Below are 12891 nucleotides of genomic sequence, written 5' to 3' on the forward strand. Positions count from 1 at the left end.
GTCTTAGGAGACTCTCTGATGTAGGCTGGAATCCCTTGGAGTTCAGATGGTGAAACAGTTTGATGATTCCCTGGGTAGAACACTAGCAATATCATCAGTAGCAGGACCTTCCCCTTGAAGTGGCAACTGCACTTTAAAATTGTTTCTAAGATTAACACATTTCAATTGAATTAAAAACATCAGAGGTTCTGCAGATGCTGGAGATCCAAAGCTACACACAAACACAAGTTCCACCAGCATTTTGTGTGTATGTCTTAGATTGAATTACCCTCTTGTTTACATTTTGCTGTCCTATCTGCTGTTTTTGCGGTTAATCGCAAGTTGGCAGTTTCTTTCTTTTAGCAAATACTTTACTTTAACCCTTTAACTCTTTCATTTGCTTACAATTGATCAACCCAAACACGGTCGTATCTCTAAATCAGTAGAGCCATTTTCTATGTCTTCCTCTTCATAAACTTACCATTTTAGGTATTTTTCATCAAGACTTTTTCATTAACTTCAACCAGTTTAAATGTTTTATCCAGGTAAGAGTTTTCAGAAGGTTTCACAACTTTGTTTTGATTTAATCTTAATTCATTCATACTTTTTATTAGTTTGACCGCCATCTCAAAATTTTAAGTTTGCAGTCAAAATTCTAACGTTCTGCAACTTGAATTTAATGAATTCCCATGCTCCACTAGCATGTAGAATTTTTTTAAGTCTCTATTAGCTTGCGTCTTTAATTAATGTTTTACCTGTTTGCACATGGCTCTACCAGAATTTGTTTCTTTTTTTACAGATGTTTTTTAAACAACAATGCGGCAGTCCTCAATCCCGATTTCCATTTTATGACTTAAAAGCCAGAACTAGAACCATAAGACCATATAGGAGCATAATTAGGCCATTTGACCCATGGAGTTTGTTCCACCATTTCATTATGGCTGATCTCCCTGTAACCCTCACGCCCTGACTGACCAGAATCCTATCAACCTTTGCCTTAAACACCTGTATACCCAAACACTTGGCCCCACAACCTCCTGTGACAATCAATGCGGCTATAAAGAAGGCAAAACAGTGATTGTATTTTATTATGAGCCTGACAAGATTTGGTATGTCACTAAAACACTCACAAATTTCTAGATGTACTGTGGAGAACATTCTAACTGGTTGCATCACAGTCTGGTATGGCATGGGGGCTAGTGCACAGGAACAAAGTAAGCTGCAGAGAGTTGTAAAATTAGACAGCTGCACCACGGACAGTAGCCTCTGTAGTATCCAAGACATCTTCAAAGAGAGGTGCCTCAAAAAGGAGGGATCTCTTATTAACAATTCCACCACCCAGGGCATGGCCTCTTCTCATTGTTACCATGAGGAAGGAGGTACAGAAGCCTGAAGGCACACACTCAATTATTCAGGAAAAGCTCCTTCCCCTCTGCCATCTGATTTCCCAATGGGCATTGAACCCATGAACACTACCTGACTACTTTTTTATTTCTGCTTTTGTACTACTTATTTAACTATTAAAATATAAACTGACTGTAATTCAGTGTTTTTCTAGATTTATCACGTATTGCATTGTGCTGCTGCTGCTAAGTTAACAAATTTCACAACATATGTCAATGATATTAAACCTAATTCTGACCGAATGCCAAAGAAACTAGTTCTTACTTTCTCAGACAATTTGGAAGATAAAAGAATGTTCTTACTCCTTTTGTTGACAGTAAAAATTCTCTATTTGTCTGGGATTGTTCCGAGATGGCAGGACTTTCATATGAAGAAAGACTGGATCCACTAGGCTTATACTCACTAGAATTTACAAGATTGAGGGGGGATCTTATTGAAATGTATAAAATTCTGAAGGGATTGGACAGGCTAGATGCAGGAAGATTGTTTCCGATGTTGGGGAAGTCCAGAACGAGGCATCACAGTTTAAGGATAAAGTGGAAGCCTTTTAGGACCGAGATGAGAAAAAACTTCTTCATATAGAGAGTGGTGAATCTGTGGAATTCTCTGCCACAGGAAACAGTTGAGGCTGGTTCATTGACTATATTTAAGAGGAAGTTAGATATGGCCCTTGTGGCTAAAGGGATCGGGGGTATGGAGAGAAAGCAGGTACAGGGTTCTGAGTTGGATGATCAGCTATGATCATACTGAATGGCAGTGCAGGCTCGAAGGGCCGAATGGCCTACTCCTGCACTTATTTTCTATGTTTCTAAATCTTGCCAACCATGCCAATTAACACAACTTTGGTGTTGAAATCAAGGCTTTTTTTTAGAAATCAGTAATGAAGCATAAAACTTGTTGCTTCAGGATAGTTTTATTAAAAGTTGATAGAACAGGAAAGGAGCAGTAACAAGGTCTACTACTTGAAGAGAGAAATTAAGGATATAGCACCTATCATAAAACAGCTACTTTTATACTCAAAAAGAAGAAAAAAAAACTATAGATAACAATCATCCAATTAGAAAGTACTTGGTGAATATTGCAGTAAAAATCAACCTATCAGTATACACTTAGGCACTTAATAAAGTGACAAAAAAGCTCCAGAATTATACTTGTATAGTACACAGTTGTGTATATAAACACTACTTAAAATACAAGCAGTTAATTGTTAAACTGTAAAGAAAATAAGAATTAAAATTAAACAGTCAGATCCAACAGACTCTCAACACCTGTGCACTCGATTCACACTAAAAGTACACTGTGATGCTCAGAGATTTCTGGGTAAGAACAATGCCAGTGAAAGTGTTCACAAGCATTGCCTCCCTTCTGCCAATTGGCAACAATACTGTCAACATTTTTATAAGAATTCAGCAAGTGCCCACAAGTAATAAACTCATTGTCAACAGACTAAATCAACCTTTTTATTCTGTCAATCAATTGCCAAATGTTGCTATTTGTCATTTGTTGCCAACCCCCCCCCCCATCGGTTTCCCTGCTCCTTGTGCTCTTACCCCTACCACTGCCCTGAGTCCCAACGTCTGCCCTGTGCTGACCATCTCTGGTTTCTGACCTGCTCCATTGAACATCCAACTTGCTGTCCACATTCAGCTTTCAGACTTTGTAGGACAGTGATGTATTTTAACAACCCAGCTTGTGACATGCAACCCTTCAGAAGCAGTGAAAATGACCCATAGCTTTGACATGAACAGGGAATAAGGAGGTTAACTTCCAATGTCATTTTTCCTTAGCTGAGATGTTTGAGGGACAAAAATCATGTCAAACATAACTGCAGTCAGCTCATCTTCTTCAGTCTGCAGAAAGCCATGCAGGAAATTCAAGGGGATACCTCTTCACCCAGAGTGGTGGCCGTTTGCAACCCATCACCACAGGCAGAGCGAAAGGTGAACACAGGAATAGATTTAAAAGGACTGTTGTGGAATAGGAACACTGACAGGGACCAGCTGGGCTGAGTTGACTCCTTACTGTGTACTGGATGTGTTGTAAATTCAGTGGGTACCTGAGACAGAGTTTAAAATAGAACCGATTTATTTCTCACTGATCCAGAATACTAAACTCCAGTCCCATAAAAGGTGAGCATCAGTAGAAGAAACTACTCTCCTGCCCGGTGACCAGGGTGCAGCACTGGTATACTTCATTAGGAGTTTGAAGAGATTTGCTATGCCAACAAAAACACTCAAAAACTTCTATAGATGTATCGTGGAGAGCATTCTGACAGTCTGCATCACTGTCTGATATGGAGATGGGGGTGGGGGTTGAGGGGGAGGCTAATGCACAGGACTGAAAGAAGCTGCAGAGGGTCGTAAATTTAGTCGGCTCCGACTAGCCTACGAAGTGCCCAGGGCATCTTTAAGGAGCAATGTCTCAGAATGGCAGCGTCCATTATTAAGACCCCCAGCACCCAAGACATATCATTTTCTCAGTTAACGTTACGTAGGAGGTATATAAGCCTGAAGGCACATACTCAGCGATTCAGGAACAGCTTCTTCCCCTCTGCCATCTGATTCTTAAATGGCCATTGAATCCATGAACACTAACTCACTTTTTAAATCTATATTATTTCTCTTCTTGCGTAATTTTTAATCTACTCAATATAAATATACTGTAATTGATTTATTTTTGTTTCTTTTTCTTCTATATTATGTATGCATTGAACAGCTGCTAAGTTAACAAATTTCACCACACATGCCGGTGATAATAAACCTGATCCTGTTGAGCAGCAGCAATAATTGCAGAGGTCAATAATAAATCACTTTTGAACTTGCCTCTGGAGTCACCAACTGTGATGATTAAATATCCAGCACATAGCTTATGTAAACATTTTCCCCCGTGTGAACTCAGTAATATGCCACAATTGTAGACGACTGAGTGAATTCTTTCCCATGTTCAGAATCTATCCAGGTGTAAACTCGCTGGTGTGGCTTCAAGTGGACTAATGGAGTGAATCCCTTCCTACAATCAGAGGAGTTTATCAGCCTCTCCCCATTGTGAACTCGCTGATGATCCTTCAGATGAGATGACTGAGTGAATCCCTTCCCACAGTCTGAGCAGGTGATTGGCCTCTCCCCAGTGTGAACTGATTGGTATGTCTATAGGATGCATAACTGAGTGAATTCCATCTCACACAGAACAGGTGAGTGGTTTCTCTCCAGTGTGAATTTGCTGGTGTGTCCGCAGGTGGGACGACTGAGTGAATCCCTTCTGACATTCAGAGCAGGTGAATGGCCGCTCTCCAGTGTGAACGCGTTGATGCTCCTTCAGTTGAGATGACCGAATGAATCGCTTCCCACAGTCTGAGCAGGTGAATGGCCTCTCCCCAGTGTGAATTCGCTGATGTACTTTCAAGTCTGATGACCGAGTGAATTCCTTCCCACAATCTGAGCAGGTGAACGGCCTCTCCCCAGTGTGAACTCGCTGATGCTCCTTCAGTTGAGATGACTGAGTGAATCCCTTTCCACAGTCTGAGCAGGCGAATGGCCTCTCCCCAGCGTGAATTCGCTGATGTAACTTCAGTTGAGATGACCGTGCAAATTCCCTCCCACAGTCTGAACAGTTGAATGGTTTCTCCCCAGTGTGAACTCGCTGATGTTCCTTCAGTTGAGATGACTGAGTGAATCCCTTCCCACAGTCTGAGCAGGTGAACGGCCTCTCCCCAGTGTGAAATGTCTGGTGTATCAGTAGGTGAGATGACCGAGTGAATCCCTTTCCACAGTCTAAGCAGGTGAACGGCCTCTCCCCAGTGTGAACTCGCTGATGTTCCTTCAGTTGAGATGACCGAGTGTATCCCTTCCCACAGTCTGAGCAGGTGAATGGCCTCTCCCCAGTGTGAACTCGCTGATGTACTTTCAGGTCTGATGACCGACTGAATTCCTTCCCACAGTCTGAGCAGGTGAACGGCCTCTCCCCAGTGTGAACTCGCTGATGTTCATTCAGTTGATATGACTGCGTGAATCCCTTCCCACAGTCTGAGCAGATGAATGGTTTCTCCCCAGTGTGAACTCGCTGGTGTCTCTGTAGTGTGGATGAGTGTGTGAACGCCTTCCCACAGTCTGAGCAGATGAATGGCATCTCCCCAGTGTGAACTAACTGATGTGCTAGTAGGTTAGATGACCGAGTGAATCCCTTTCCACATTCAGAGCAGATGAATGGCCTCTCCCCAGTGTGAACTCGCTGATGTGTCTGCAGGTTGGATTTCTGAGTGAATCCTTTCCCACAGTCTGAGCAGGTGAATGGTTTCTCCTCTGTGTGAACCAACTGGTGTTTCTGCAGGTTTGATGAATGAGTGAAGTTCTTCCCGCAGTCTGAGCAGGTGAATGGTTTCTCCCCAGTGTGAACTCGCTGGTGTCTCTGTAGCGTGGATAAGTGTGTGAATGTCTTCTCACAGTCTGAGCAGGTGAATGGCCTCTCCCCAGTGTGAACTAACTGGTGTATCAGTAAGTGAGATGACCGAGTGTATCCCTTTCCACAGTCTGAGCAGGTGAATGGTCTCTCCCCAGTGTGAAGTCGCTGATGTACTTTCAAGTGATATGACCGTGTAAAGTCTTTCCCACAGTCCATGCAGCTGAACGGTTTCTCTCCAGTGTGAACTCGCCGATGTTCATTCAGTTGACATGACTGAGTGAATCCTTTCCCACATTCAGAGCAGGTGAACGGCCTCTCCCCAGTGTGAACTCGGTAATGTGACACAAGTGTAGATGACTGAGTGAAACCCTTCCCACATTCAGAGCAGGTAAATGGTTTCTCCCCAGTGTGAACACGCTGGTGTCTTTGTAGCGTAGATGAGTGTGTGAATGCCTTCCCACAGTCTGAACAGGTCAACGGCATCTCCCCAGTGTGAACTGACTGGTGTGCCAGTAGAAAAGATGACTAAGTGAATCCTTTTCCACACACAAAAAAAGGGGAACGGCCTCTCTCACATATAAACCCACTGGTGTACCAGCAGGTGAAATGACTGAGGAATCCCCACAGTCTGAGCAGGTTGAATGGCCTCTCCTCAGTGTGAACTGATAGCTGGGTCAATAGGTGAGATGACTGAGTGAAATTTTTCCCATATTCAAAGCAGCAGTAAAGTTTCTAATGAGTATGAACTCACTTGTGTGTCAGCTATTCAGAGGATCGAGTGAAGCTCTTTCCACACACAGAACAGTTGAGCGATCTCTCTCCCTGGTGAACTCAGTGGTGTGTCCACGATGGGATGAGTGATTGTATCTCTTCCCATGGTCTGAGCAGGTCAACGTTCTCTCACTGGTAAATTTTCTGATATATCTTTAGCATCGATTGCAGAGTGAATTGCTGATGTATCTTCAGGCTGGATGACTGAGTAGATCCCCTCTCACACACAGAGCAGGTGAGTGGTATTTTTCCCACTGTGAACTCACTGATGTGACTGCAGGTAAGCTGTGAGTAAATCCCTTCATACAGTGAGAGAAGGAGAATGATATCTCATTGCGATCAATTCTCTGGCAATTCAGAAAGTCAGCTGTCAGGCGTTTTGAATCCCTTGCATAATCAATGTGTCAATGCAGTTGAAAATTGATCTCCAGTGAATAAATCCTGAAACACCCCTGTTCCAGTGGGTTACACTGAGTTACAACAGAAAAGTTCATTTCAAACGAAGTATGTTTCCAGCTGGGATGAGACACATCTTCATCTTGGTGTTGCCAAGAAAATATCTGGTCACTCCTTAAATATCTGGACAGAGACAGCAAAACAGACGTGGTGTTGTGTTTGAGGTTCTCATACACAAACTTTCTGCTGATTCTAACCTGTAAAAATATTTGCAAAACACATCAATGGGTGAAGAAGAACATTTCAGGTGAGATTTTAGTCTGTGGTGAGCTCTGACATCGCATTATTACGAATTTCAACTCAAGTTGGAGGAATTCCCCATCTTCTAACTGGCCACAGATCAGGCTTCCTGACTCACCATCTGATTGTACCACTGTCCATACCAGAATGGGCCATTTCTGCCCTTCATCAATCTGTGACTTGTCTCAGTTTGTCTCTCTCCATTAGTATTATCTCAAATTCTGGTTATGTCCCACAGTGCTACAAAGAGTACTTGATAATACATTTCTGATCCTAGAGATTTTCTAATTAGTCTGATCCCCTCCCCCCAGTTGATTGGCAGGGGTGAACCTCACAATGGCAATGACAATGAATATGGTGTGGAGGGCAGTAGTCTTTCTCACCAGAGTGTGGCAAATTTTGTGATGTGGAACCTACCGGTCAGTTGTTATCTTGGACAAAACGTGTATAATGTCATTTATGTACCCAGAGAGAACAGTAAAAAACAAGTTCTCATGTATAGAATGGTCCTGAACAATAGGAGGTAGAAAAAAAAAGTGATTTTCTCAAGAACCAGATCATTCAAGAGACTGAGGGGTGATAGAGAGGACATATGGATTTTGTGGACAAGAATGCGATTCTTGGATGATGTGCTGCCTCCCAGGTGCCACAATCTGGGATACCTTTCATTGAGTCCTCAGCACTCTTAAGTGAGAGGGTGAACAGCCAGAGGTTGTGGTCCAAGTAGGTACCAATGACAGGTAGGAAGAGTGACGAGGTTCTGAAAAGTGAATTCAGAGAGTTAATGATAATTAAAAGGTCAAGACTCCATGACTGTGATCTCAGGATTGCTGGCCATGCCACATGCTAGTGAGGCTGGAACTAGTAAAACTATACAGTTTAATATGTGACTAAGGAGTGGTGTTGGAGGGAGGGCATAAGATATTTGAATCACTGGGTTCTCTTTCAGAAAAGGTGGGATCTGTACAAAAGAGATGGTTTTCACTTTAACTGAAAGGGGAGTAATATCCTAGTGGGAAGGTTTACTAATGCTGCACAGTGGGTTTAACTTAGAGTTGCAGGGAGATGGGAATCAGAGTGTCAGAGGAGTTAGTGGACAGCTTATGGAGACAGATGTTGTTAACACCTCAGGCAAAGTCAGGAACAAAAAGGTTGAGCATGGTGTGACTAATATCCTGAGCAGTGCAATAAGTATTGTAGGAAAGGTAGATAAGCTCAGGCAAGGATTGACATCTGGAATTATACGACATTGCAGCCATTAGTGAGACTTGGTTGCAGGAGGGACAGGACTGGCAGCTCAATGTTCCAGAATTCTGTTGTTTTAGATGTGATAAGAGTGGGAAGGATGGCATTACTAGTCAGGGAAACTACTATGGCAGTGTTCAGTCAGGACAGCCTGGAGATCTCGACCAGTGAGGCATTATGGGTGGACCTGAGAGATAAGAAAGTATGACCAGATTAATGGGCTATATTACAGAGCATTCAATAGTCCGAGGGATTTAGAGGAACAAACCTGCAGGCATTTGCAAGGAACATAAGGTTGTTCTATTAGGTGATTTCAACTTTCCACATATTTACTGGGACTTCCATAATGTAAATGGAGCAGATGGGATAGAGTTTGTCAAATGCCATTAGTTTCATAGTAAATATGCAAAAAGATAGGTCTGGTTGGCAGGCTGAGAGTCTAACTTGGAGAAAGGCCAATATGGATGGTTTGAGAACGGACCTGGCAGGTGTGGATTGGGACAGGTTGTTTCTGGCAACAAAAAGGAGGTTCATTGCTGGGAGGCACAAATGAGGTGCTTACTGAGGATAATAAATGCAAGAGAACACTTAAGAAAGAGATCAGAAGGGCTAAAAGAAGTCATGGGGTTGCCCTGGAAGACAAGATTAAAGAGAATCCTAAGGGGTTCTACAGATATCTTACGAGCAAAATGATTGCAAAGGACAGAATCGGTCCTCTGGAAAATAAGAATGGTCATCCATGTGTGGAGCCAGAAAAGATGGAGGGGGATCTTAAATTTTATTTTGCATCTGTATTTACTCAGGGGGTGGACACAAAGTCTGTATCAATGTTTGAGAGAAGTTTGGATAAGTACATGGATAGTATGTATTAAGTGAGCTACAGTCCCGGTGTAGGTTGATGGGAGTGAGCAGTTTAAATGATTCACGTACAACTCGCTGGAGGAACTCAGCAGGTCAGGCAGCATCCGTGGAAATGAGCAGTCAACATTTTGGACCAAGACCCTTCATCAGGACTGAAGAGGGAGGGGGTAAGGGGTACTATAAAGAAGGTGGGGGGAGGGTAGGAAGGAGAAGGCTGGTAGGTTTCAATCAGAGGAAAGATCAAGGGGTGGGGGAGGGGAAGCAGGGAGGGGATAGGCAGGAGAGGTGAAGAAGGAAGGTAAGGGGAAATCACTATGTGTAGTAGAAGAAGGAAGAATCAAGAGAGAGGTGATAGGCAGCTGGAGGAGGAAGCACAGTGAAACTGGGATGGGGGTATGGAGAGGGAGGGAATTACTGGAAGTTGGAGAATTCACTGTTCATGCCAAGGGGCTGCAGACTACCCAGACAGTATATGAGGTGTTTATAGGGTCTCTGCCCCCTCCTTCTTCAGTCCTGACGAAGGGTCTCGGCCCAAAACGTTGACTGCTCGTTTCCACAGATGCTGCCCAACCTGCTGAGTTCCTCCATCGTGTTGTATGTGTTGCTTTTACTACAGCATCTGCAGTGTACTTTGAGTTTAAATGATTCTCGCGGACTAGAAGGGCTGGAGAACCTGGTAGTGTGCTGTACTTTCTCTGACTCTGAAGGAAGGAAGGATTTTGTTCTCTCCCCCCCCCACCCCCCGCTCCCCCCGCTCCCATTTGTTCCATTTTAATTTTGTTCTATTTTAATTCACTGGAAGGTAGGCTCTTCACCTTAGATGACTGGAGCTTGACAATACTTGGGAGAACCACCCGCTCCCATTTGTTCCACATTGCTTCCAAACAGGTATGGACCAGCCAGTAATATACTGGATATGGTCACCCATGGCTGCTTCTTTACCCAGAACCCCCCACGAATGAGATCTCGGTCTAGCAGTCACAGTCCTAGCAATGCGCATGCGCCATAGACAGCGCCATCACTGTGGCTCCTCAGCCGAAAGCTGCCGGAGTCCCGGATACGGATCGTGCGGCTGAGAGAGGAAAAGGATCGGGACTATCCCGGGGTGCAGCGCCACAGTGTGTTCGAAACTCACAGAAATCGCCCCTCAGTCGCCGATGCCAACGAAATCGCCGCCCGGAACCCTGTTCGTACCTGCTGTCGGTCCTCCTGAGGGTCTTGTTCACTCAGCGCATGTGCGATTTCGAGAAAGATCTGCGACCCTCACGCCTGCGCATTTGAAGCGCTGAGGTGTCTGGGTAACTGAGGTGGCTGTGTACATGTCTGCAACCTCCGGTTACCCTATGCCATAAGGCTCAAAAACAATCAATGTGCACCTCAGGGGTGTGTGCTTATCCCGCTGCTCTACTCCCTCGACACCCATGGCTGTGTGGCTAGACATAGCTCAAATACCATCTATAAATTTGCTGATGATACAACCATTGTTGGTAGAATCTCAGGTGGTGATGAAAGGGCATTGAGGAGTGAGATATGTCAACTAGTGGAATGGTGCCACAGCACCAACTTGGCACTCAATGTTAGTAAGATGAAAGAACTGATTGTGGACTTCAGGAAGGGTAAGACGAAGGAACACGTACCAATCCTCATAGAGGGATCAGAAGTGGAGAGAGTGAGAAATTTCAAGTTCCTGGGTGTCAAGATCTCTGAAGATCTAACCTGGTTCCAACATATGGATGCAGTTATAAAGAAGGCAAGACAGTGGCTACACTTCATTGAGAGTTTGAAGAGATTTGGAATATCAACCAAAACACTCAAAATCTTCTAGTTGTATCATGGAGAGCATCGTGACAGGGTGCATCATTGTCTGGTATGGGGAACTACTACACAGGACCGAAATAAGCTGCTGAGGGTTATAAATTTAGCTGCTCCCATCTTGGGTACCAGCCTACAAAGTACCCAGGATAGCTTCAAGAAGTGGTATCTCAGAAATCCATTATTAAGGACCCCCAGCACCCAGGGCATGCCCTTTTCTCAGTTACCATCAGGTTGGGAAAGAATCATAAAGGCACGAACCAATTCCTAAATGGCCATTGAAGCTTTGGGCACAACCTCACATTTTTAATATATAGTATTTCTGTTTTTTTGCATGATATTTAATCTATTCAATATACAATGCAGTAATTTATTCATTATTTTATTTTGTGTTTTTTTTTTCTCTTCTATATTATGTATTGCATTGAACTGCTGCTAAGTTAACAAATTTCATTCACATGCCGGTGATAAACCTGATTCTGATTCAATGTTTTTATGTAGGACACTCTGAGGGGACTTTAACTAAATAACAACAGGTATTCAGTGTGTCAAGTGTCAAAGTTGAACCCACTTACAAGGACAAACAGAAAACACATGAAGTTCTGCAGATGCTGAAATTTAGAGCCACACACAGAAAGTTCTGGGGAACCCAGTAGGACAGGCAGCATCTAAGCGTAGGAATTATCTGTCTAGGCATGGTGAGGGATCTCAGATCCAAATGTCAACTGTTTATTTCTTTCCATAGATATAACCATATAACAATTACAGCATGTAAACAGGCTATCTCGGCCCTTCTAGTCCGTGACAAACGCTTACTCTCACCTAGTCCCACCTACCTGCACTCAGTCCATGACCCTCCATTCCTTTCCTGTCCATATATCTATCCAATTTTCTTTTAAATGATGAAATCGAATCTGCCTCTACCACTTCTACTGGAAGCTCATTCCACACAGCTACCACTCTCTGAGTAAAGAAATTCCTCCTCGTGTTACCCCTAAACTTTTGCCCCCTAACTCTCAACTCATGTCCTCTTGTTTGAATCTCCCCAACTCTCAATGGAAAAAGCCTATCCATGTGAACTCTATCTATCCCCCTCATAATTTTAAATACCTCTATCAAGTCCCCCCTCAACCTTCTATGCTCCAAAGAATAAAGACCTAACTTGTTCAACCTTTCTCTGTAACTTAGGTGCTGAAACTCAGGTAACATTCTAGTAAAACTCCTCTGTACCCTCTCTATTTTGTTGTCGTCTTTCCTATAACTCGGTAACCAGAACTGTACACAATACTCCAAATTTGGCCTTACCAATGCTTTGTACAATTTTAATATTACATCCCAACTTCTATACTCAATGCTCTGATTTATAAAGGCCAACATACCAAAAGCTTTCTTCACCACCCTATCCACATGAGATTCCACCTTCAGGGAACTATGCACCATTATTCCTAGATCACTCTGTTCTACTGCATTCTTCAATGCCCTACCATTTACCATGTATGTCCTATTTTGATTAGTCCTACCAAAATGTAGCACCTCACACTTATCAGCATTAAACTCCATCTGCCATCATTCAGCCCACTCTTCTAAATGGCCTAAATCTCTCTGCAAGCTTTGAAAACCTACTTCATTATCCACAATGCCACCTATCTTAGTATCATCTGCATACTTACTAATCCAATTTACTACCCCATCATTCAGATCATTATATGACAAACAACATTGGAC

The 12891-nt window shown here is 43.3% G+C and overlaps 1 protein-coding gene across 2 annotated transcripts; it reads right to left on the bottom strand.

Moving 5' to 3' along the window:
- Nucleotides 1-693: 693 nt before the first annotated feature.
- Nucleotides 694-11490, bottom strand: LOC132396883 (zinc finger protein 658B-like). 2 transcript variants are annotated; one of them, XM_059974918.1, is made up of 2 exons: nucleotides 10549-11490; nucleotides 694-7205 (listed from the first exon to the last, which is right to left on the bottom strand). In XM_059974918.1, exon 2 carries the CDS (start codon nucleotides 6262-6264, stop codon nucleotides 4561-4563), a length of 1704 nt encoding a protein of 567 aa, XP_059830901.1. In that variant the 5' UTR covers nucleotides 6265-7205; nucleotides 10549-11490; the 3' UTR covers nucleotides 694-4560. The 2 variants fall into 2 exon arrangements, with proteins under 2 accessions (XP_059830901.1, XP_059830900.1); XM_059974917.1 differs by having other exon boundaries at nucleotides 10490-11490.
- Between the last annotated feature and the right edge of the window lie 1401 nt (nucleotides 11491-12891).

This window comes from Hypanus sabinus, chromosome 7 (assembly GCF_030144855.1).
Source record: "Hypanus sabinus isolate sHypSab1 chromosome 7, sHypSab1.hap1, whole genome shotgun sequence".
Classification (NCBI taxonomy): Eukaryota; Metazoa; Chordata; class Chondrichthyes; order Myliobatiformes; family Dasyatidae; genus Hypanus; species Hypanus sabinus.

Bases quoted from the DNA above. Each gene is read 5' to 3' on its own strand.
- LOC132396883 (XM_059974918.1), bottom strand. From the start codon at position 6,264: ATGCCGTTGACCTGTTCAGACTGTGGGAAGGCATTCACACACTCATCT.